At 41.7% G+C, this 26892-nt stretch overlaps 1 protein-coding gene across 2 annotated transcripts in view; it reads left to right on the top strand.

Moving 5' to 3' along the window:
• Positions 1–22039, top strand: part of RPRD1A (regulation of nuclear pre-mRNA domain containing 1A) — a 63772-nt gene extending 41733 nt beyond the window's left edge. Inside the window, exon 8 of one of the 2 annotated variants that reach the window (XM_084620050.1) lies at positions 21383–22039. In XM_084620050.1, the coding sequence (XP_084476176.1) occupies positions 21383–21532 (150 nt within the window). In that variant the 3' untranslated portion in view covers positions 21533–22039. The remainder of the gene's footprint in view (positions 1–21382) is intronic. The other variant, XM_084620052.1, reaches the window with a different exon arrangement.
• Positions 22040–26892: the final 4853 nt, after the last annotated feature.

The following is a 26892-nucleotide window of genomic DNA, read 5'->3' as shown; positions in this document are numbered from 1 at the left end:
TTTTGAGCCTAAGTTCCATTGACTTTTAGTGAAACTTTGGCTCCTAAGGGCTAGATCTTAGACATCGCAACGGCTAACTTCTAGGGCCCTGCTGCTTAGTTGGATTCTTAGCCCTGGGTTAGGGACTGAGGCTCACCATATGATGACTGGGGAGCATTAGACACCTCAGAGATCCTCAGAAGCCAGCAAGCTCAGTGGGAAGCCACCCAAGTTAACCAGGAGCAAAATGTAGAGGAAAGGGCAGGGCTTAGGACCTAGATCCTCAAAGGAATTTAGGTCCCTAACTCCCATTGATCTAGACCTTAACTGTCTTCCCCTGCTTGAGACACTCAGCTGTAAACCCTCTCTTGGAGTTAGATCTGACTTAGTTTAGGCACTTTTCTGGTCTGGTGGCTAGGGCATTCATGTGGGAGACCCAGGTTTGATTCCCAATTTGAAGCGGAGTCTGTCACAGCCACAGTAAATGCCCTAACTGAGCGCTGGGCTGCAGTGTTAGTCTGTGACCCATGAATATTTAATTGTTTATACAAAGGAGAACAGCTTCAACAGGAGAAATTGAGACCCCCACCCCAGGCTATGCAATAGCCATGGGGTGGGCAAATGTTTTGGCCCGAGGGCCACATCTGTGTAGAGAAATTGCATGCCATGAATGTAGGGCTGGGGCAGGGAGTTGAGGTGTGGGTGTGGGATGGGGTGCAGTGTGCAGGAAGGGGCTCAGGGCAAGGGGTTAGGGCAGAGGAGGGGTGCGGGTATGAGGGGGCTCAGGGAAGGGGGTTGGGGTGCAGGAGGGGTGAGGAGTGCAGGGAGGAGTGCAGGAGGGGGCTTAGGGCAGGGGGTTGGTGGGCAGGAGGGGTGAGGAGTGCAGGAGGGGGCTCAGGGCAGGGGGTTGGTGGGCAGGAGGGGTGTGGCAGGGGGCTCAGGGCAGGGAGTTGGGGTGCAGAAGGGGGGTTCAGGGTGTGGGCTCTGACCCAGCGCCACTTACCTGGTGCGGCTCTGGGGTGGCAGCTGTGCTTTCCGGGGCCAGGGCAGGCTCCCTGCCTGCCCTGGCCCCATGCCGCTCCCGGAAGTGGCCGGCACCATGTCCCTGTGGCCACTGGGGGATTGAGGGCAGAGGGCTGCGTGCGCTGCCCTCAGCTATGGGTACCTCCCCTAAAGCTCCCATTGGCCATGGTTCCCTGTTCCTGGCCAATGAGAGCTGCAAGGGCAGTGCCTGCAGGCGAGGGCAGTTCGCGGAGCTCTCTGCCCCCCTTCCAGAGGCCGCAGGGATGTGTGGTGCCTGACGCTTCTGGGAGCGGCATGGGGCCCACAGAGCCCATGGCGCCACAGGGGTGGTAATCCCGCAGGCCATAGTTTGCCCACCCCTGCAGTAGCCCAATGCTTAGGGCACTCATCTAGGAAGTGGGAAACCTGGCTTCAAGTCCCTGCTCCAAAGTGGGAATTCAATTCTGAGTCTCCCGCAGTTCAAAGGAAGGTCAAAACTGTTGGGCTACTGGATATTCTGGGCCACTCTCTCTTGTGCAAGGCATCACCCAGTAGTTGTGCTGTAAGAGCATCTATGAGCTTGTCTACACTACCAAGTTTTGTTGACAAAACTTATGTCGACATGCAGAAGTTGACAAAACAAAAATCACCAAAGGGTGTTCACACTTGCTCCCTCTGACAGATCTTGTCCACATTGCGGACACCATCATTGACAGGGTGAATAATGCACTGTGGGTATGAATTCCACAGTGCAGTGTTGTGGGAAGGAAGAGCTGATGGTTGTGCATCTTGGGATTTCTCTGAATTCTCCCATAGCCCCCTCAACTGCTGAGAGCAGCATCATGAGTAGCTGTGTGAGCTCTCCATGCTGAGGAATGGCAAAGTAGCACAACAGTCTTTCCCCCTGCAATTATTTGCTCTTTGCTTCCCAAATGGAGCAGCACATAGATACTTCCCAGAGCTTTGACCAGGGAGGGGTGCATGCCTGCAGGGCAGCAGAGATCAAAACACTGAGCAGAGCAATCAGGGCAGTCATTGTGGGATACTGGCAGAAGCCAGTTCTGTCAACAAAACAATCAGCAGTGTCTACACTGGCTCTTTGTTGACAATAAAGAGAGGGGGAAGGACAAAAGTCTCTTGTAGGGGTGGAAGTTTTTTGTTGCCAAAACTGGGTGTTTTTCACGACAAAAGTCCCATTGTAGTGTGTACGCTCTTGCTGGTTTTGGTGACAAAACTTGGTAGTGTAGACAAGGCTTATGACATTTGTGACAGAGGCAGTGGAATGCCTGGTTTGAAAATGTTGTTGCTTTGCCTTGTGCCAGGGCACTGAGCAGCTATTCAGCTGTGAGGGGGCATCAGGATTTAGGTGGCTAATGCATATGGCTACTGGTAGAAATTTAGGGTGCCTACATGGTTAGGCAGCAGCTGAGCAGTGGGTCTGAGAACATCAGCGGTGGCTAAATAGCTTTTGTAGATCCAATCTTAAGCCTTTTTTGAAAATGGGATGTAGGCGCTTCTGAAAATATTATCCTTGGTATTGTAAAGAGGGTCAGTGGGTAAAGACCTAACTCTAGTTACATGTGGAGGAAACTGCATCTTTTCCCCACCCCTTCTCCACTTAAACAAACAAACCCTCTACTCGGCCTTAAAGAAATTCAGCCTCTAGCAGATTGATAGGGGCCCATCTCATAAACTCATAGATACTAAGGTTCTGCGGCAGACCAGGTATTTTTGCCACCAAGTCCCTCATGAGGTAGAGGATAACTAACTGTAGGCCAGCTCTCCCATCATGGAGATGGTAAAACTCTTTGTTAGGGTTTGGGTCACAAATGCTTTCGGACTAAAACGATGCTGCTGTAGTGGAGTTTGTGAGGACCTGCAATGCTGAAGTTTAGTCTGCTGCTCGTGGTGTAGCTGGATGGGTAGTGAACCCCACAGAAGAACTCTCCATAACTCCCACATAAAACATCATCTAAAGTGTTTCAAACATATGTTAAGGCTTTGCTTGCTTCAAACCAATTTGCTAATGCCTTTTCATCTGAAGATGGGGTGAATCAACAAGGCTGAGAGCCATTCTTGAAAGGACAATAGACATAAAATAGCAAATAATACAGAAGAAAAAACACCAAGATTATGTCCTTAGGAAACCCCTCCTCTAAACCCAGGAGATGGACACCAACAGTTGAATCAAGACACTCCAAAATATTTGCTGATGCCTGAGTATAGCAGCATGACTGCATAAAAGCGCCATTCAGGGCAGTAGGGTGAAGCCTTGTTAAACTTTAGAAATACTGGGGTAGTCACCCCAGAAAACTATGCTGTCCATTATTTGAAAAGTTATCTGATGCATGTGGTGAAGATAATAGGCTTCAACCATTGCTGCAGTGAGACACTAACAGAAAGTTTGGACACGCCACTGCCTTGAAGGAAAAAGTTGGTAACACTGCTGGATGGTTGAGGGACTTTCTTTCGAGTATCAATCCCCTTCTTCATGCCTACTTTATACTGGAGCATTGGGCCTCTCTGGTGATAGTAACCAGTTCAACACCGTGAAATGTCAGAAATCCCGTTTAAGTTGCTGGCATACCTCTAACAGACCATCGTAGTCCCTTGAGTCCTATGCCTCCACCTTCCCCAACCCAGACACATAGGTATTGTGCAGTTGACCGTAAACCAGTCTCCCTGATCACCCACTAGGAAAGTACTGGATGTTAAGACTGCAGGAGACTGAACAGCCCAGGACTTTGTTAAAATAAAAGTGGTTTTCCAACAAAAACACAAGTTCACTCTGGAGGGTGTGTAGTTGGTGTTTACACTGTTAGTTGCCATATGGGGCCCCACCTTCACACACATTGTCTAGGCTGATAGTGTGGTCAAACAATTGATAATTCACTGTGCCATCCTTCAAGTCAGTTCAGTCCCTGTACTGTCTTTCAAAGGATAGATAATAGATTAAGCAATATTCATTGGGTGTCACTTCTGAGAGAGAGAGAGTCCCAAAGGCCAGGCATTTACTGAAGAACCCAAGATCTGGGGAGAATTAGACTCAGCCTCCAGGGCTGAAAATGACTCCCTACATGCATCTAATCATACTAATCAGCTATTTGAATAGCTGTTTCCCCTTTCCCCAGCATTGTCTGATGCCATAACAGTAGGTAAGACCCTAGGTATGGCGCGCACATTTTTTGGGGGGGGTGAGGAAACCAGGTATTTCCTGAATGGGATCATCATGGACCCTCTGTCCTCCAAGGCAGAGGGCCCATGGAATGGAAGAGAGGCAGACTAATAAGGGTTGTATCACCCCAAAATAGACACTGGGGCCAGGCGTTCTGTCTCCTGTGGATACAAGGGTCTGTCTCTGGTAAACCTTGGCCATTCCTGAGTATTCTGCCAATGTGGGTGGGGTCTTCCTCAACGGAACTCCGTTTTTGCCTGCCTTAGGTGAATCCAGGTCTCTAACAGAGTACTTCCCTGGAGCCACCTAGCCTGTGCCCTCCTTTCTCCCTGTGTATTGTTTGAATATAGCAGGGTCACCCCCAACTTCTTGCTTCTGTCTGTGCCCTATCTGTTTTTGAGCTGTCCAGATAATCTATCCCTATAACTTCTACCTCATTGTCATTCTTGCTAACTTCCTGTAAGTAATTTATATGGGCTGGCAAGGTACGGCATTCTGCCTTAACCCTGTATGGGGTAGGTGTGAGCTGTCCACCTTAACACACGGTGCAGTCTTCAGAATACATATGGCTTGCTGACTCATTGTAGTGCGTAAGGCCCTTGATGTGAGACTAACGGTTTTCACATGTGCTCAACTAGCACAAAGCTGCCTGTAGAGGAGAGAAAACCATAGCACAGTAGGGGAGGGAAACAGAACAATTCACTTCTGTAGTCGGTTCTTTAGCCATCTTTTCTCAGCATCTCCAAAAGAAAGCAACATAGTATGCTGGTGTGCTGCAAGCAGGGTTGGTGCTTCCCTGGGCTGCTCAGTGTCTTGTATCTTGTAGTGAGAGGAAGGAGAAGTGAATGTGTTGTGTGTGGAGCAGAAGAGATCTTCCTCTGCATCCACTGCCACCTTATGCTAGTAGTCACAGCTCTCTAGCTGAACTGTGAATCCAGTGGGATCTTCATTCAGCTAGTGCTGGTCCTAGAGAAGAATGCTTCTGTATTTCGCTACTCAGGGCCAACTGGAATGTCCTTCAAAAACTCCAGGAAAGTGTGTTCCATCCAGAGGTCTAGAAAATGTTCTCTTGATGCATGTGCATCACTCATAGTGACACTCAAGAAGGTATGTGAATGTGTTGGAAGAAGAAAGTATCCAGAATATAGGCAGGTGTAGAGTAAATTGCATCACAAAGCTCTACCATGCACCTCTGATGACAGGAAGCATCTCACCTATTTCATTCATGGACAGAGTCTGCCTTGTGGGGATGGAGGGAGGGGAAAGAAAGTGGTGGTGATTTGGCACATATTCTAGTCAGAACCCTTTCAAGTCATGCCTCCAAAATAGCTGGCACTGATTTGGGTTCTCTTTCCAATCAGTGAGTAGGATCCAGAGTAACTGAGCACATTCAGTGGCTGTTGGAGTTTTTAACCTACATGTCCCCATTCACCAGCAGAGCCGTAGCTCTCTCTCCAACTCCTGAGAAATCATTCACATTGAGTCACAGAACAACTTTGATTATTTGAACTTCAGTTACACAGAACATTATAGAATGGAACAAGTCATATCCTTGAATCAAATTAAAAATTCCCTGTTGTTTAAAAGATGAATTGTCCAAATTTATTTGTCCTTTTGACATTAGGATAATCATGGTATTGTATTTTAAAATTTGTGTTGCAGGCACTAGTAGCCAAAAAGTATATAAAAATTAAAACATCTATCAGTAATATAAGCAAATGTGGATTAGGGACTATGCTGAGATTAGCAAAATCTTTTACTTCATTCAGATCTGGGTTATCTTCAATTATAAAATGCTGGAGCACAAAGACAAGACAGAAAATCTGATAATTGCCAATTTAAATTAATGTAAAAGGTAGCATTTAAATCTAATATAGTTGTTTTAAAAATTGCTACTGTGTTTAATGGTTAGATCAAAAGATTCCTTACCTGGGCTTGAAGAACTGCCTAAATGTAAGAGTATGAGAAAGCCACTGAAGCTCAGTTAGACCTTCTTGGTAAAAAGCAAGTCATCACTGAAAAATAATTACAACAGCTGAGATGGACTTTTCTGAGGAAGAATCTGAATACTCATTGGATGTAAGTTACCCGTAAAATATTGCCAGTAAAAGGAAGCTTAGGCCTGGATCTACAACTTTTAAATAATTTACCCACAAGACAGATTCATAGTGTTCCTCTAAATCTGTCATGACAAAACTACCCCTAATAATCTGTTACAAAATGCTTTATTTGTTTATTGAAATAGTCTGTCCATCTTCGCATAATGCGTTTTTCTAGTTCAATAATATGTATTCTCTCTTCTTTAATATTTCTGTGAACAGTCTAGTTTTTGTAATATTCCATGCCACTGTTTTTGCTAATTGCAGCATCTTCTATTGCTCCCTCAAAACTCGACACACATTTATTTAAATTGTGGTTTACTCTGAAAAGTAACTATGTAAAAATAGCACCTTCTTCTTTGAGTGATGGCCCCTATGTGTTTTCCACATGTGGGTATGCGTGAGCGCCATGCGCCTGAGTCTGGAAAGTCTTCAAAGAAGTGTCCGTTGATCCACAAATTCACAGTTTGTAACTCCCCGCATGCTCCTGACCAAAGGCATAAAACGCAGGGTGGGTCGATGCCTCTCCAGTTCCTTCTCTTCATTGCCATAGCGGAAAGGTCGCATGGGCAAGCTATATCCTCCCAGAGAATTTCTAAGTGGGTTTCAGGGGGAATCTTAGAATGTTACAAAATACCAAAAATTCCTTTTCCTGGGGGTATTAAAGCTCACTTCACACAAGCATAAGCTGCCTTTGTGGCATCCCTATCAGGTGTGCTGCTGCAAGGCAGCAACTTGGAATTCTGCCCACATGGGTGAAACACACTACACTCTAGTCTAGGAGAAGTCAATTATTTTTTGTCAAGGTCCATATTTCTTGATCAAGGTATAGTCAAGGTCCAGACTTCAGAGAAAATATTTAAAAAAATAGTAACAATAATGATAAGCAAATAAAAAGATTTTGGGGTCCGTTCAAAAGTGTCTTCTGGTCCGGACTTGGCCTGCGGTCCACCTGTTGACTATCCCTGCAAGTAGTGACTGCAGATACAGTTGTAGGAGTGGCAGTACTATCAGCAACTCTTCTGCCACCTTCCTCGCACTCTCCTCCAGTCACCCATGTATGGAATACACCTAGGGACCATCACTCGAAGAAGAAATGGAGATTACTTACTGTAATTGGAGGTTCTTTGAGATGTGTGGTTCCTATCTGTATTCCACTACCTGCCCTCCATCTCCTCTGCTTCATATCCTATTGGATGGCAGTAAGAGAAGGAAGTGGAAAGATGTTATCCCGTACTGCCTTTCATGCCCTTGGTGAGGAGCACGAGGGGAGCTACTGTGCATGCGTGGATCAATGGATGCTGCTCTGAAGAATTTTCGAACTCAGGTGCATGACATGCACGTGTACCTATGAGTGGAATACAGGTAGGGACCACACATCTCAAATATCCTCTAGTTATAGTAAGTAAGCTCCATTTTTCACTCATAGATCTGCACCATGCGGGTATTCAGTCATATAGGCTAACTTGAGTGACCAAGCAAGTTTTTACTTTTGATTTCTGTTATTCAGGTACAGGTTCCTTCTTGTGTACCATCAACAAAATTGCTAAGTTTCAATTACAGGATTAGTCAGTTATACCTGTGCAATCTCACAATATACTAAAGTTGTACAGTTTTGTAGCCCTAGGGTAGCACAGGTGTCACTCAGGGCCTAATTTGGCCTGCCAAACATTTACAACTGAGGATTGTGTATGAGGAGGAAAGAACCTGGGTTGACTTTCAAATACCAGTTTGAGTTTGCAGGGCTACCAGTTAGAAAAGTAATCTTTGAACTTGTAAACTGAGCACTTGTGAAATGGGAGATGTTGAGAGACCCTATGAGGTCTTTTTACAGCACATTTTAGAATAAAACTACACGTTATACTTGAGGTAGACTTTTATATAAATCATGGTAGAATTACTTAATTTTGTGTCAAATGCTTCATCACATATTTATGCTCCCCATTGCAGGTGAAATCTTACCCTTCTCCGATGCAGTTTCACAGAGGGGTGAAAGGAAAGTGGCAAGTCACATATATAATATTAGAGCCCTGGCACAGGGTACATTACCTCAGGTAGGCTCAGAAGGATGCAGTGCTGAGCATGTTTTATTGTTCCCTTGAAAAGCAACAGCATACTTCCCTCCCACCTAGTATGTCCTGCATGTTGCAGATTTCAGCTGGTTGGGTGTCTTGCCATACCCTGGAGCCTAGACATTGTCCTTTTGAAGCATCTGCTAGTGTAGAAGCCAGGTCTCCCTGCTAGCGCTTTCTTGAACACCAAGTACAGGGTTCTGCCTTGCTGCTTTTGACAGAGATGGATGAAGAGGCTTCCTGCACCACAGACAGACCAGGAGGAGATTAAATTATTTTTGTTCTTTTTCAATTTTAAATTCTTTTCATGTGCACAAAAGATGTGGTATTGAGAGCCTGTAGATTGACGAACCTTACCTCACCACAGAACAGGAAGAGAAGACAAATTCAAAATTTCCTAGGTTGCCTCACAAATGTGTGTCTAATCTGGTGAGCTCACCTCTAAGTATCAGCAAATAACTTGAGTCCCCATGCCTGTTCAGTTGCTGGTTTCTCTCCTAAGACTTCCAAGTAGTGAAACTGGTTAGAGATCATCAACTTATTTTAAATAGAGGCCACCTTAAAGCTGTTGTTTGGTAATAACTTTCAGCTACTGGTATCATGGATTGAATATGAAAAAAGTACTTAGATGGATATGGCTCTTTACCCTATTATCCATTTTAGGGATTTATATGGTCCCCATCAGCATGGTATCTGAGCGCCTGCAGTCTTTTTAATGTATCCTCACAACATCCCTGTGAAGTAGGGGAGTGCTATCATCCCCATTTTTCAGATAGGGAACTGAGGCTCAGCAAGATTAAGGATATGTCTTCACTGGAGAGTTAGCCTGGCTGATCAGCATCTAGGCTGGCCTAATCTGGATGTGAGCAACCACACTGCAAAGCCCTGCCCAAGTTGCTGTGTCCTCACAAATACTATGCACCCCTGTGTATGTTGCTAGGACTTTTGGGGGCATATTCCATGGTTCTTTAGAGCTGTGGTAAGCTGATCTGCTCTATGATTCTTTCCAAGTGAAGTGTGGGAGAACTTGTCTGTCTTTCTGGGTTGTTGGGGGGGTTGTAGGAAGGCATTGGAAGACTGTCAGCACTCCAGTGATTTAGCCTGAATCCTCACGGCATAGTGGATAGGTTATGAGCCTGAGTGAAAGTGGAATTCAAGCTCTAACCCACACCCAGCCTTCCTAGTTAGCTTCGGTTTAAAGCATCAGTTAATGTGGGTGAGGGATTTTGTGTGAGGATGGGTGGGGAGATAGGGATAACATCTGAGTAATAGCCCGGGCTAACTCTTCAGTGAAGACTTACCCCAAGTGACTTGCACATGGTCACACAGGAAGCACATGGCAGAGAAGGGAATTGGTAATGGATTATCAATCCATTTCACCATCCATAGTCTTCTGTAATTTTATTTTTCAGTATATCCTAAGAACAAAACACCTATATACGGAAACTTAGGTAAGGAACGGATAGAATGACAGAGTCCAGGTTTTTCATTTCTGGATGACATTTCAGAATGATCACTTAATTATTTTATGAATGTATGAGATCTGCTTATCAAGAACATCTTTATAATACTACATTTCACAAACAGATATATAATTTGTTTCCCCCTACTGTATAGTCACTTTTTTTGTTAACATTCAGATGCATGGCTTTCAAAGGGACTAAATAATTTTCCCTTACCGTGGGCCTATTTTTTGGTCTTTGAAATGTCTGTTGAAGTACACTTTTATGAACACTGTGAAGAATCATAACAATAAAAACACTGAACAATATCTAATTTGTTGTATTGCCATAATAAGCCTGTTCTTCAAAGGCCAGATCATCCCCAAGGATGAGTCTATATCAAAACCTACAAACCAAGAAACAACCAAGTTCAACCACAGGAGACTCCAATGCCTTTACTAAACTGGGAAGGTCAAAGTTATTGTAAAGACTTGTTAACAAGCCAAAAGTAGCTGGTCATCTACTATTGACGGAGAAACATTAAATTAGAACTCCATAGCAGCAAAGCCATTGTATATTGAACTACTCACATTTCCGAAGATATCCTTCATGGCATGTAGACAGTTCTACAAGCGTTGGGCTACATTCACTGCTGGCAAGCCTTTGAATTCATTGGAAGTTCACCCGCTTACATCTGCATTGAATTCGGCATATTTATAACCTGTGTGTTTGTGTATCTGTTGTGCGCTCTGTAGTGACCTTCCTCTGCTCTCTTGCACCAAACTTTGACCAACAACATTTTTGTAGATGAAAGATTTAAAAATTCCAATAATGAAAAATAGCACTGTTTTTAAAATGATCCCTAATCTGTTACCTGTACCCTCTTTAATATAGCTGGAAGCCACAACAGGATGTGCCTGAGCAGGCTGTTATTGCCTAGTTAAGGTGTGTTTTGGGGAAATGGTTAATAGTACAAGAATGAGAGAAAATAGTTGGGGAAAAAGTTATAAACACACTTTCCCTGCTCTTTTGAATATATTTTCATTTTTTTTCCACTTTCCTTTCTCCTTTTAAAATTCCTTATGCTGTTTGGACCTTTCCTCCTCCTTTATATCCCTAAAGGTTCAGTTGCACTTCCATCAGTAGTTTATGGTTCAGCAGCCACTTTTATCCCATCTTGTGCTGTAAAAACAAAATTCAGTCTATTGAACAGCTCCCAGTTTAGTGGTTCCAACAGGAAGTGAGTTTAAAGTGGCTGGATATGCGCAAACTGCTTCTGAAAGGTCAACTTGACACTTTGGGCCAAGGCGAGGAGAGTGTAAAATTATGATGTGATCCTACTGTGGCCTGCCCTCTCCTAGCTGCCTGTCTTTACCTGCACCATCTACAGCTCTCTTATATTTGAATTTAACATTAAGGATAGTGTTTTTATTTTCAAGGAGGGGAACAAGGCACAGTTGGGAATTCGGCACAAATCCTGCCTCTGCCTTGATAGCTGTGGAACTGGTGCAGTGACTGCAGAGGTCCATATGAGAGACATGTATCCCATGCATGGAGCATAGCTCCTATTTAGTAGCATATATATAGCAGTAGTGGGGAGGAGGGAGCAGACTGAAGGAATGGTTGAGTCAGGGGATCTGTTGCTGTTGTGTAGTACCTCCCTTCCTTCCCACCTTTCTCTCATACTCCCAGCACAGAGCCTACTTCAGTCAGTGGGCTAGGGCAGCCTCTTTGGAAGAGCTCTGCAGCTGCTGTGTGGCCTGATGAAAGGCTCCCTTCCCTCCCCTTAGACACCTGGATTTGTCCCTCGATGCATGTGTGAGATGTCATCAAAATGGTTCATCTAGCTAATCAGAATATGGCTTTGGACAGTGCCCCTAGCCAAACTCCTAAGTTTTAAAAAGCTGAAGAATCAGTTACATCAGAGTCCCTAAGGGCACTGATTTGTGCTCCTGAAAGGGGAAATAGGATAGCAATAATCAGATTTAAAATAGGCCAAACCCTACTTGCTTTGCACACAGAAATAGAAATCATTTATAGTTAGGGCCATACCAAATTCACAGTCCATTTTGGTCAATTTCATGGTCACAGGATTTTAAAAATAATACATTTCATGATTTCAGCTATTTAAATCTGAAATTTCAGTGTTGTAATTGTAGGGGTCCTGACCTAAAAAGGAGTGTTGTGTGTGGGGTGTTGCAAGGTTATTGTAGGCTCAGGGGTTTGAGGTACTGCTATCTTTCTGTGCTGCCTTAAGAGCTGTGCAGCTGGAGAGCAAGGGCTGCTGGCCGGGAGCCCAGCTCTGAAGGCAGAGCCAGCTGCAGCACAGAAGTAAGGATGGCACGGTGTGGTATTGCCACCCTTCTGCGCTGCTGGTGGTGAGGTGCTGCCTTCATAGCTAGACACCCAGCCAACAGCAGCCATCCTCCAGCCGCCCAGCTCTGAAGGCGGCGCAGAAGTAAGGGTGGCAATACCGCAACCCCCCTAAAATAGCGTTGTGACCCCCCTGCCACTCCCTTCTGAGTCAGCACACCCAAATTGAGAAACGCTGGTCTCCCCCATTAAATCTGTATAACATAGGTAAAAGCATCCAAAAGACCAGATTTCACAGGGGGAGACCAGATTTCACGGTCCGAGATGCGTTTTTCATAGCTGTGAATTTGGTAGGGCCCTATTTATAGTCTGATTTTTAGAGATGTTCAGCATCCATATCTGCCTCTAAAGTAAACGGGATTGAGGATGCTCATCATCATTGAAAATCAAGGTGAAATGAACCCTTCTGCCTTGCTATCCCTTCACGTAAAATGGAGATATATCAACCTATTCATCAATGAGGTCATTATTGTTAGGTAATGTGTGTAATCATAGAATCATAGGACTGGAATGGACCTTGAGAGGTCATCTAGTCGAGTCCCCTGCACTCATGGCAGGACAAAATACTATCTAGACCATTCCTGACAGGTGTTTGTATAACCTGCTCTTAAAAATCTCCAATGATGGGGATTCCACAACCTCCCTAGGTCCTTTATTCCACTGCTTAACCACCCTGATAGGAATTTTTTCCTAATGTCCAACCTAAACCTCCCTTGCTGCAATTTAAGCCCATTGCTTCTTGTCCTATCCTCAGAAGTTAAAGAAAGCTTTCTTTTTTTTTTTCTATCAGGTTGGTTTGACAGGATTTGTTCTTGACAAATCCATGCAGACTGTTATTTATCACCTTATTCTCTTCTAGATGTTTGCAAATTGATTGCTTAATTATTTGCTCCATTATCTTTCTGGGTACAGAAATTAAGTTGACTGGTCTGTAATTCCCTGGGTTGTCCTTATTTCCCTTTTTATAGATTGGCACTATATTTGCCCTTTTCCAGTCTTCTGGAGTACCGTAAGTGGTAACATTTACCTGAGTGCACACACACAATCTTTTAGTAGCTGGGGGTCTGGTGGCACCCAGGCCCTGGCCTATTTTGAGAATTTTTTCCTGAAACTTTTTTCGATATATTGGTAATTTTGCATAGACATCAGCACAAACAGCTGGCTCTGTTTTACCTGGAGTAAAGGGTTAGTGATGACACAAAGATTTCCCACACAGCCTATTGTACATACACTGTATTGGTTTAATTGGAGGAAACCCTAACAGATTCTCTCACTGATCTTCCCAGAATCCTATGGCTGTCATTGTGCACAGTAGTATGTTCATGTTGGATAGGAATTATTTATGATTTAGAGAAAGGGGAGTGGGAGGGAGCAAAAATTTGTTTTGAGAGGCCTGCCCAAAACTGGTAAAATCAGCTCTGCATTGACATCGGCATGGCTACCCATAGGCAAACAGAATGGTGCATATCCATAGCAGAGAGCCAAGGACAAATTCATACCGCTTTAGGAGGTAGTTTAATCAGTTAAATGTATTTCAACCTAAAATATCCCACCTTGAGTCAAAAGGATATTGTTGGAAAAAGACAGTCCATCTCTTTTCTTCATCTCTTCCTCTGTTGTCCACAGGTTAATTTAAATGGAAGAAAATATAAATTGTTACTTCATAAATCAGGCGTCTTGGGTACTAAGGGATAAATTCTCTGACTAGTGACCTTAATTGCTTCTTCGGTTCTTTTTTTCTCTTCACAACAGTGAATGTCGTTTGAACAATATATAATTTCTTACTTTCAAGTGTACTACAGTTGTCTCTGCTAAATGCTCAGTTTAAATTCTGAGGCTAAATTTTGCACTTGACACACAAGCGTAACTTTGCTGAAGTCAGAGTTATGTGCGTGGCTCTCAGGGTAGAATTAAGTGCTTCATGAGAACCTGCAGGCAACGGCTTTTGAAATGAAGTATACATGTCCGATAGGTGCGATTTTAGAGTTCAGCTAATAGATATAGTAAACGTTTGTGCCTGTATTTCACACAACTGTTCTTAAACAAGTTTGTGAAAACCTACTTTTCTAAAGGAGAAGAATAAATTCATCATTTTTAATATCAAATCTATTTTTAAGATGGCCCATGTTAGCTTTCAGAAATTCATTTTCTTTAAATGGCTCCATTGTCAGTAGGTCACAAATTTCGGAAGCTGTCTTTAGGCTGTAGGCAATTTCCTTTTCATTGCTCTCAATTCTAAAGTTTGCTGACTTTTAGTGGTTGTTGTACCTGTCTCTTACTGTACAGTGCATCAGCGTTAATACTCTGTTCCAGCCCATTTACTCCGTACTGGTCTTCCATGACTAATCCTGTGTTAACTATGATGTTTCAGAGCTTCCTGGTGGTTTTGGCAGGGGATCAAGGATTGAATAGTTAATGAAATTAAAAGCATCTGTTGGGAACCTGTCATTCTGGGGTATGGGATTATACTTACAGCCAAATTCTTAACTAGCATAACCTCTTCAAAATACAGATAACAGAACTATAGGAAAGGAGACAAACTCAGTCACAACCAGGAGATTACTTATGATCTATTTTAATGCTATTGGTCACATGACTGTGCCTCTGCCTTCCTACCCCATTTCTTGAAATTACTTCAGTTTTCCTTCACTGAATGTGCAATTGTAGCAGATGCCTGCATAGTCCAACCCTTCAGCAGCTAATCAGTTCCCTTTGCATACTATCCATTTTATAAATTAACATAGATCATTGTGCAGCAAGTGTGACTAAGCTTTAGTAAATATATTATAGGCACAGCTGGTAGCTAACTCCCCCCATGATTAAGATTACCTGACACTTCCCATTAGAAGACCCTATTTTCAGTTGCTTATAATTTTGCCAAGCTGTAACCATTTTGGCTGAATTTTTCTGTGCCGGGTGTCTGCCTCAGGCTGAATTTTTTTGGAAAATTCTGTCAGAATGATTCAGCTGTTTCTGAGAATGAGGTTAGGAAGAATATGTTGTTTTGCCAATATAAAAAACTCTGGTGATTTTTCTTTGAGACGTTTTAGCACCCCATGCAGTAAATTTGACAAAGTTATAAACTTTATAAAAAACCTCAGTTCACACATGCTTAGTAGAGACTTCTTAGACTTGAACAGCTAAATTCCTGAAGATTCCATCCACACTGAGCATACTCCACTCCAGGGGTGAGCACTGCTTCCTCTGCATTTGTAAGTTTGGACTGCTGCAGGCTGTGCTGGATCCAGACCTGGGCCCCTGAACTGAGAGCAGGGAGCCTGTTTCTTCTGTGCTCTCAATGACCCTTGGTTGGCCCAGGCAGAATGGAGGAAGATACTGTGGGATTCTAATGCAGTGGGGACTGAAGGCTAGCAGGGAAAGGATAGGGAAATTGGAACTGGGAGTTGGGGTGAGGGGAGACTGGAACTGGCTGGGCAGGAAAACAGAGACTAGTAGCTGGAGCCGATTGTGACTGGGAGCTGGGGGTGGGGGATCTGCAACTCGATGGACAAAGAGACTGCAACTGGGAGCTGGTGAAGGAAACAGGAAGGGGAGGGATAGACTGAGTTGTTGGTTGGGGGTTGGAGATTGAAATTGGATGAGGAGCCTGGGGAGGGACTGGGCATGAAAACCTGTGGGCAGGGGAAACTGATCTGAGAAGGAACTGTTATCTGGGAGGAGAACTGGGTCAAGTTGGGCAAAGAGTGGGACAAGGAGCTGAGGGAGGGAGGCACTGAAATTGGACAAGGAGCCTGGGAGTGAGGTTGGACCTGGCAGCCAGTGAAGAAGGGAATGACTGGAGGCCAGGGTAAGAGAAAAGGAAAAATTGGATGAGAAGATGGGAAGTGGGGAACTGGGGCTGGTTGGACACAGAGACTGAGGACAAGGAGCTGGCGGTAGGGGAGAGTGGAAACAGGAGCCTGGGCCTGGGAGTTGGGTGGACATGGGCTGGGACAATGGTGGGTTTGGAGGGATGAGACTAGGACTTGCTGGGTAAGACGACTGCGTCTCGGATGAGTAAGCATGAGGTGTGGAAAATTGTGCTGGCTAGATAAAGAAAATGGGTCTTGGACCAGGAGCCAAGCGTATGAAGGAGACAAGACTGAGACAAGGATGGATTGGAGGGGATGGGGCAGAAGGAGCTACATTTGGGGGAAATGGGCAGAAGAGTCTTTTCCCATTAGGGCACAGTCCTCTCCAAAGCATGGAATGGAACCCCCAGTTCCTGAGTCTCAATATTCCTCTGCTGTCAGGAAATATCTGTGAGGCCTACTGGTAAAGTGTCTCATCTCCCTCTAGTGCTGCTCCACACTGGATGGCAACCTACTATTGCTGTCCGTTACTCTGTTAGCTCCAGTGGCAGAGGTCTGTGTACTGGATTGAAAGTTTCCTTCAAGCCTGCTTATGGTCCATGTGGGTGTAAATATGATGCCACAGGATGGTATTTTGGGGTTAGTTTGTTATGTTTTGTTTTTTCTTTCATTTTGTTTTTTAAAAACCTAGGAAATTGCACACATAAAACCTACTTTAAAACAACATAATTAAGGTTGCAAAGTCAAGCACTCAAAAGTTAGGAAATGTCAGAATTAAGGTTGCCTATGCAACCTTAATTTGCTCCCCTCCTTGTTCATGTGCATTATAATACAGTCATAATTACATGATCACATATATTTTTCCACTGGACCCCGTCTCTTTCAATGTTTACCTGCCGCATCCGCAGGTTCGGCCGATCGCAGCTCCTACTGGCCGCGGTTTGCCGTCCCAGGCCAATGGGGGCTGCGGGAAGTGGTGGCTAGCGCAACTCTTGTCCCGTGCTGAACCTGCGGACGCGGCAGGTAAACAAAGCGGCCTGGCCCGCCAGGGCACTTACCCTAGTGGGCTGTGTGCCAAAGGTTGCCGATCCCTGCTGTAGTAGTTATTCTGGGGAAGTTCTGTGGCCTGTGTTATACAGGAGGTCAGACTAGATGAGCACAATGGTTCCTTCTGGCCTTGGAATCTGTGAATCTGTGAATATCACTCTGATAGCACTCAAGGGATATGTACACATCATTACGTAATATTTACTATGATAAAATAGCAAATGATTATATATATGTTTAGTAACAGTTTATTTTGCTTGTTTATTATCAATCTTACAGCACTCCAGGAATGCTTAGATGACTGCAGTTGTGTAGAAACATTCAGAGTACAGAGGCCAAGATTTTCAAAAGTGATTAGTGATTTTGAATATCTCAATTTTGATTGCCCAACTGGAAATCGCTTCGTTGGGGTTGTTTTTCCTGAAACTGCTGAGCATGTATGCTCTGAAAATTGGCCTCCATCCCAAGCTGGGCGCCCAAAATCCCTGTGAACATTTTGGACAAATTCAGAATTTTAGTTGACTGTGTTAGGCAAGTACATGAAAAATTAGGTCATTGGGTTCCAGAATATTTATTGCTTCATAAAATCTGTTCTACATAATGGAAATTCTAGTTCTACATGAGGTTTATAATGGAAAAAGCTTTTGTTACATATTCCTAAGATGGATGTTAATACGGGAATGCTGTGTTACAAGTGGAAGGGAATTTTAGTGTTGTGTCAAGCAACCTGCTAAGGAACCTGTGCCACTTCCAATTCAGCAGTTTCTTGTTGGAGTCTGTTTTTGAAGTTTTTTTGTTGGAGTATTGCGACTTTTAGGTCTGGGAGATTGACCAGGGAGATTGAAGTGTTCTCTGACTGGTTTTTGAATGTTACCATTCTTGACATCTGATTTGTGTCCATTTATTCTTTCACGTAGAGACTGCCCGGTTTGGCCAATGTACCTGGCAGAGGGGCATTGCTGGCACATGATGGCATATGTCACATTGGTAGATGTGCAAGTGAAAGAGCCTCTGATAGTGTGGCTGATGTGATTAGGCCCTTTGATGGTGTCCCCTGAATAAATATGTGGACACAGTTGGCAACGGGCTTTGTTGCAATGATAAGTTCCTGGGTTAGTTTTTTTGTTGTGTGGTGTGTGGTTGCTGGTGAGTATTTGCTTCAGGTTGGGGGGCTGTCTGTAAGCAAGGACTGGCCTGTCTCCCAAGATCTGTGAGAGTCTCAATACTACAACAAAAAAACTTCAAAAACAGACTCCAACGAGAAACTGCTGAATTGGAATTAATTTGCAAAGTGGACATCATTAAATTAGGCTTGAATAAAGACTGAGAGTGGATGGGTTATTACACAAAGTAAAACTATTTCCCCATGTTTATTTTTCCCCCTACTGTTACTCAGACCTTCTTGTCCACTGTTGGAAATGGGCCATCCTGATTATCACGACAAGAGGTTTTTTTCTTCTGCTCATAATAGCTCACCTTAACTGATAATTCTCATTATAGTTGGTATGGCAACACCCATTTTTTTCATGTTCTCTGTGTGTATAAATATCTCTTCCTACTGTATTTTCTACTGCATGCATCTGATGAAGTGGGTTTTAGCCCACGAAAGCTTATGCTCAAATAAATTTGTTAGTCTCTAATGTGCCATAAGTACTCCTCATTCTTTAAGGAAAGGTTACCATTAATATTATTTTATAGTTAGGCTAATTGATGTTAGGCTTTTTGCCAATTTTTAGCTCCTTTGGACAGTTTGGTTTTGCATAGGATTTCATTGAACCTCTCCTGCATTGTTTTATATCATTTTTATATCATTACTGAAGCCAAATCTACTGGCTTCAAGCTTTCTGTCAGCTCCTTAGAATCTGATACCTTAGTGTTGGACCTCTAGCCATTTGTGTTCTGAAACTGGTGAACCTAATGCAATGAAATGTTATACAGATTGCCAAATTATTTGTCTTTGTGAACAATAATCCTTATTCTTTCCTTTAATTTGAACGTCTGTGCCCCCTATGTCACCAAAGAGTTCTCAAGCGTGTGTTCATGCATGTTGGACTAGAAACAAATGGAGATGAAAGCATAGGATTATCATCAGACTTTTAGATTTTAAGATCTTTGTGGCAAAGGACCATGTCTTTGTATCTGTGTGTGTACAGAGTCAATCCAACTGGGACCTATGGATACTACTGAAACATAAAATATTGAACAGTACATTATATTGCTGTAGTGTCCAAAGGACCCAATCAGGATTACATTTTCCACTTCCAGAGCCTCTTCCCAACGAAGGTGATCTGGACAAATATGACAGGTTTCAGAGTAACAGCCGTGTTAGTCTGTATTCGCAAAAAGAAAAGGAGGACTTGTGGCACCTTAGAGACTAACCAATTTATTAGAGCATGAGCTTTCGTGAGCTACAGCTCACTTGCATCTGAGGAAGTGAGCTGTAGCTCACGAAAGCTCATGCTCTAATAAATTGGTTAGTCTCTAAGGTGCCACAAGTCCTCCTTTTCTTTTTGGACAAATATGACCACTCTCTTTTTCCCCCCCTTTCAGCAAATGATATACAATTCTATAGAGCTTTCTTATAATTCATATAATAGAAAATAGTAATATGAATACAGCTTTGTTCTGTATCGAGTCAGCAAATTTTGAAGCTCTGATTCCTAACTATAGATCATTTATTATTTGTACTGCATTTAGTACCTCATGGGACTCTGATTGAATTGCTAATGATCACTTTTGCTTTGATGACGTTAAGAACTATGTTTGTTTTCTGACCCTTTTGGGTTACATGAACCTCACATTGCCTGATGCATCGTTTTGGATGGTCTGTGACTGTGTGTCAATTAATATAAACAAAACAAAGGATTTGTTGATTGGGGCTGAGGGCCAGTATTTCATCTCCGTTTCTCATTATATTGAGGTTAACTCCTCGCACCTATGTGTTTAACTTCTAATTAGGAACTTGGGATTTCTCTTTGACGCCAGTTTACTTGCCATCCATATTGGTGTATTAACAAGGTCATAAAAACAACGAGGAGTCAGGTGGCACCTTAAAGACTAACAGATTTATTTGGGCATAAGCTTTTGTGGGTAAAAAACCCACTTCTTCAGATGCATGGAGTGAAAATTACAGGTGCAGGCATAAATATACAGACACATGAAGAGAAGGGAGTTACCTTACAAGTGGAGAACCAGTGTTGACAGAGCCAATTCAATCAGGGTGGATGTGGTCCACCCCCAGTAATTGATGAGGAAGTGTCAATACCAAGAGAGGGAAAATTGCTTTTGTAGTGAGCCAGCCAGTGTTTTAATGTAGGAGCTGTAAAGTGCTTAGAACGCAGCAGGGAGCCAGGAATGTTCGGTTCTACTTCTTGCTCTGCTCTAATTCCCAGTGGCATGTTGGGCAAGTCATTCAATTTCCCTGTACCTCAGTCTAACCATTTTTGACATTTGGCCAATCTCGCTTGGCATTTCTAGTGCTTTAATTGAAAGGAATTGAGCCAGCTGCAGCTCTCTTGCTAGTGTAAATGACAAGTAACTTTCTGGATGTCAGTAGAGTTATGGGGCAAGTGAGAAGACAATCAGTCACAAGATGCTTTAATACCATATTAAATGATCTCAGAATAATCCCATGGTATTAGTCACATGTAGACATTTCTACAATTGTATTATTTAAGACTGGCATCCTCCTTGTTTAGTTTTTGTATAGTCACAGGACAACGAAAAAGCCCCCAAAACAAAATGTACAGTGAACTAAATCAATCTCTTGAGCTGTGTTGTGATTCCTGAGCTGTCTGGGAATCAAACACTGATTCCAGTAGGTGATAAACTCTACTTGGAAAGGTTTCAGAGTAGCAGCCGTGTTAGTCTGTATTCGCAAAAAGAAAAGGAGTACTTATGGCACCTTAGAGACTAACAAATTTATTTATTTGAGCATAAGCTTTCTGATTAATGCAATCCAATGAAGTGAGCTGTAGCTCACGAAAGCTTATGCTCAAATAAATTTGTTAGTCTCTAAGGTGCCACAAGTACTCCTTTTCTTTTTGCGAATACAGACTAACACGGCTGCTACTCTGAAACCTGTCATTATGCGAGGCACTGAATTTAGCTATATGGAGTGGAAGGATTGCATCTGATGAAGTGAGCTATAGCTCACGAAAGCTTATGCTCAAATAAATTTGTTAGTCTCTGAGGTGCCACAAGTACTCCTTTTCTTCTTCCTACTTGGAAAATATCTGGTTGTCTAACTCATTTCATGACCTCACTCGCTTAAGGGTCAACAAAATGTCAGTTAAACACTATGGATGAGATTTTGAAAATCCCACCATGAAAGCAACGGTGACTGGAAAATAATCTAATGTCAACTACTTTTGCATTACAGGAATACAAGCGTAAGTTAGCCAGAGTATCCCAGGTGCGAAAAGAACTCAGGTCACGCATCCAGAACCTTCCTGATCTGTCTCGACTTCCCAATGTCACAGGCAGTCATGTGCACCTACCATTTGCTGGAGACATCTACAGTGATGATTGATAAGAACCTCTATTTCTATAGCCTCTGCTCTTCTGTGGAGTGAGGGGTAGGTCAGACTGATTGATAGTCCTGTAGTATTATTTTTGTACATTGTTGGAGAGTGGCGGGGAAAAAAAAAAAAGCTCCAAATAATTTATAAGAATTGTTTAAAATATTGGTTTGTTTACTGTTTTATTGGCAAGTGAACATATAGGTACATTTATAAAAGGTGGCATCTGTATATTATTACGTTAAAAAATGGGTAATTATCTTAAAATATTCATATCTTTTGTACAGATTTTGATCAGGTGCCCTGTAAGAAACTGATAAGTTTCCACTTTATTTTTCTTATGCACCCTCTACTCAGTGTAGTTCACTATATAATCAAAGTATACATTTAAGTTGCCACATTTCAATGGCTAGTGAGGCAATGGAACATTATGGAAATCATAATCTTATGTTTATAAGAAGACGACTGCAATTTATTTTTATGTGGAGTGTGATGTTACTGGTTATTTATTAAGTTAATTTACGCACCCCCAAATAAAACTATTGGTTTATTTTAAAGTAAATGTTATTAACCAACTTTGAAAGTGGAAAATATAAATCATGTTAAATTGAACACCTTAAATGACTCAAAATTGTGCTTAATTTTAATATTTAAAAGTAAACATTAAAAATACAGCATAAAAACTAAATATTTTAATTAGTACAATAGAAATGCTTTTTTTCCTGACAACTCGGTTTCTAAATTGAAGGACCACTTCTTTGTACAATAACCCCTTTCTGCCACATCCGTCTCCATTAACAAACCTGATCCCTGAAACGTGAAGTCATTCCACAGCTTCAACTATAGTATGCGGTGGTTACTCAGGACCATACCTATTTTTGAATGGCCATTATTAAAATTGGAAAGTGCTCAAGTACCATTTTACTTACACAGCATGATGATACTACAGGTAGAATTTTGTTGTCTGTGGAAACTTTGGGTCAAAGCATCCTCTCCCATGGAGAAGCCTGTCCAGAGAGGCCAATGAGTGCCACAGGTCCCCTGTGTCTAAGCCTCTCAGCAAACAACTTCTGGATCTTGGTCTCCTTTTCTTACAAGGAGGGGGTTTTCTCCCAGAAAATCTAGGCCACTGTGTGAATTAAACTGTAGAAAAATGTTGCTGAATGTATGTTTAAAAACAAACTCTATCGCTGTATAAATGTGGTATTTGTATATGAGTAACTAAACTTATGAAAATAAAGTTGTTTACCCCTTGCCTTTTAAAAACACTAAGAGGCAGATGTTTAAGGGTATTTAGGAGCCTCAAGATGCAGCTAGATGCCTAGTCGGATTTTCAAAAGTGCCTTACTCGCCATTAATAGGAGTTAAGAACGTAGGTGCTCTTGAAAATCCCCCTAGGCTCCTAGCAGCATCCGTAGGGCCCTAAATACCCTTGAACATCTGACCCCAAGTGTTTGAGTTTGTTTTACCGTGTGAGGCTTTTTTAAGTGTTCTAGCAAGAAATTTGCCTAGAGAAGCTCTTTCATTGTAAACATTCATAGCAATATTAACAAATATCCACCTTTACTCATACTTGTCATACAAACTAAAGCTTTTTACATTAGTGTAAACAAAAATAAAGTTTTACAGCCAATTAATACTGTACCCCCTCACCCCACATTACACACTTAAAAACAGTAGTTTCTAAAATAAAATAGACTGAGATGACTCAGTATAATCCTGGAGTGAAATTCTGGCCCTACTGAAGTCAGTGGAAGTTTTGCCATTTACTTCAGTAGGTCCAGGCCCTGGAATTCTTGTTAACGATCAGCAGGATATAACAGCCTTCTTTTTAAAAATATTCATATTTGGACACAAGTACATACAGTCCTCTTTTGCAAAAAGTACCACAAATGGGCTGTAGTTAGATGGAAAAATCTATGGAGTGAAATTACAGGGTTTCTGCACAGCATCATTACTTTGGAATAGGGTTTAGCAGCCCACAGAGGGGTCTCAGAGAGTTTGGACCTTCACCCATTTCTCTGTGCATCTGAAGGTAACAGAGGAATGGGGTATTTACAAAGAGGGCCAGACTCTCCATGACATTTCCTGGGACTCTTCCTGTCCTCTCTAACAATATACCATCTAGACTGCTTCTGCCATGGCCTTTCAACCCATACCTGGCTCCAAAACACTTCAAGTCCCTCTTAGGTTTGCATGCATGAAGTAGGAACCTCTGGGAATTAAATCTGACTGGATCGACATTCATTTTTGCACACTTTACCCTGTAATTTGCAAGGAAACGATGCTATGTAGAGTTGTTTTCACTGGGAGTTTCCCACCCAAAAACCTGATTAAGGGGTTGTGAGATTCTCGATGCTCTGAGCTCACCAGCCTTCAACAGATTTATAGCCATCTGAGTGGGCTTTCTACTCATTTTATCATTCCACAGTGAAAACCAGAGTGGGAAGGATATGGACCATAATTAGAACAAAGGAAACTAGCTATGTTTTCGTAAGCAGAGTCAGGTATGTAAAAAATATCCATAATCCTCTTTTCAAAAGTACATTCAAGTTGAAGACTATTTGAAAATTAGATGTAGGTTAAGACTTTCATGGTTTAAATGTGTTCTAGTCAATTAAAAATGTAGCTATATAAATGTGTATGTACACACATTATTACTGCAAAGAAGCACTCTCCTTTTGTAAAGCATAGTACAAAATTTCTTATAAATGAAAACCAAAAATCAGATCAGTTATCACGTGAATCATAAATGCACAGAACAAATCAGTAGTCTCAATTCGTTCCAAAGCCGGTGGACAGCTCCGCCATTGAAGTCACTACGTATAGAGCTCCACTGGTATAGAGTTCATTGTAAGATTAGAGCCTGGATTTTTAAAATATTTTGTTGTAAAAAGTTTAAACATTCATTCCTTCTCCACCTGCCTTAGTCAGAAAAAGAGCAGAAATCAATGTGTAAAAGTCAAGGAGAATCGGCACTGAACACCTCAAGGACAGAGAAAAAATAGACACTGACTTCACTCTGTTATTCTCTTAAGTTTTAGTAATATTGTCGTGTATCTATAGATGTATATTTAGAAGTGGTTAAAGACAAGGTTTAGGAAAAATATATTTTAAAAAATCAAACTTTTCCTTGAGGTGAACGTTAACGTTGATATAATTTTAAAGTGAAAGTTTGAGAACTATACTTTTCTTCGGGTAAAATTTGCTGTAGCTCACTGCTAATGTTTTTGCCTCATGGAACTTTTACTTCTGTGGTGTGCTTTGTTTGTTTGGGGTTTTTTAATAGCCACTCAAAATTAGTTTGAAAACAGACAATTTCGGGGAGATAAAATGCTCCTTGTTTGTCACTAAAAGTATCTCATGGTAGTGGATGAATGGTGCTCCAACTGTCTATGTTTTCAATGGGAGTGACATCACAGTATCAATGAATTTGAAGTTTTAATACTGTAACACCATTCCCAGATTCACTGAAGGAGACATACAATATAGTAAGACACAACAGCAACCCCATAGGGTTGGCAGGTATCCTTAAGTTCTCAAGTACCAAAATGTAGCATATATACCTGTGCACAGGATTGTTCCCAGGTAGATAAAATGAGGTGTAGTCACCTAATCTGGATAAAATTGTATTTTGGTAATGTGACCCAATTGCACTGAAATCCAAATGACCTGCCCAAAGAAAGGTGGATACTAGATTGAAGCATTTTCTAATCATAAAAAATTAGATCCTTCTAGTGAGAGAGACACATTTATTTACTCAGTTATATTATATAGTGATCAGGAGTTTTTAGTGAAAAAGCATGGACCTAATCCTGCAGCCTTTAATCATATGAATAATACCTATTTGCAGGTAATTCTGCTGGTGTCAGTGGGATTACTCTCATGAAGTAACGACTAAAGATAAAATGATATAGTTGTAAAACTTTATAAAAAAATCTATCTAAAAATGCCTATTCTCCATGTTTTTGTGATCTTAAAAACAAGTTTAAGATTCTTGGTTACAAAACAATTGTAACTGTTGAAAAAAATAAATTGCCTCCTCTCTAGAAAGTTAATGTATAGGTGTCAGTAACATTAGCTTGTCTATTTTACATCCAGCTTCAACCTTTCATATATTAAACCAGTCAGCCTTTCATGATTTCCCCCTCCCACCCAACACAATGAAAGCTACATGCTTTAAAATCTAGAAGTCAGTGGCAAAACATCCATGAATTTCAGTGTCTGCAAATGTGTCCTCTAGTGATCACCAAAATTCATCCTTGCGTAGAGGGCCATCAAAAAGCCTGTGCACCATGTGGAGGATTTAAATGGATATAGCTCATGCATAGGCCTTTTACTGGCCCTCTGGCTGGGCGGAAATTCAACTTGTAGTACATATGGTAATAGAAAGTTATAGAGTTATCGCTGAAAGATGAGTTAATCAGCTGCAATGGCACTATTTTTGATGGGCTGGTTTTCTATTAATAAAAACACTTGGGATTAATTCTTGCTTGCTTTTCTCATGCTTGATATTCCCACTGACTATTTGTGGGAATAAAGCAGTTAGGATCTGGCTGTCAGCAACTTACTCTTAGAGAATCAACTTAAAAAAATCTTAATAGGAATATCGATTATCTTTTTTTAAAATGACCATTCTGTCTTTGAACCTGTCTCAGTGTGTTAAATTATCTTCGTCAGCTTCTCCATCTTACTATTTAGAAGTCTAATTCCGATTTAATCTTTACTACATTAAAAAGTATCCTAGTAAGCATGATCCTTTTTTGTGGGAATTTGCAAAAATGCAATAACAGCACTTTGTAACTTGTTTGCAACAAAAATTTACTCATTTGTTGAAAACTGACAAGAAAGAAAAGATGTTTGAAATGTAAAAATGTTTCATTATTGTGCACTGCTCACAGAAGGTGTAATTCTTGTGTAATTTGTCCTCTAAATAACACCTCAATGTATAATGTTTTCATATTTAAAAGAATAAAACATTGTAAAAACATGATCGTAAATCAATATTATTTAATGCTTATATGCCCAACCTATGTTCTCTGAAATGTCTATATATAACCTCCATATATTGTTCTGAGTAACCCAAAACTGCACCACCATTTTGACTGTGGCTAGTTTAGAACAGTTACATTACTCTTTCTCAGTTGAGTGAAATGGCACTTTTAAATGAGGGTAGAATTTGTTCTAAAGGAAAGATATATAGTTTGGAGGTGAGTGTCTCTAAAAACTGTTTAAAACTAAAGAAGTTATCCATTGAAGCAACAGGAGAATCCATTATAAAAAGACAATGATTACACTTTAGTGTCTTCCATTTTGAAAGATTTACCAGTTTGAGAGATTCCCTGTACTTAAAATTGGGAATAATTGCTGA

This window comes from Lepidochelys olivacea (genome assembly GCF_965140295.1).
Source record: "Lepidochelys olivacea isolate rLepOli2 genome assembly, chromosome: 2".
In the NCBI taxonomy this organism is placed as follows: domain Eukaryota; kingdom Metazoa; phylum Chordata; order Testudines; family Cheloniidae; genus Lepidochelys; species Lepidochelys olivacea.
Note: the sequence above shows the minus strand (reverse complement) of the source record. Positions and strands in the feature narration are given on the sequence as shown.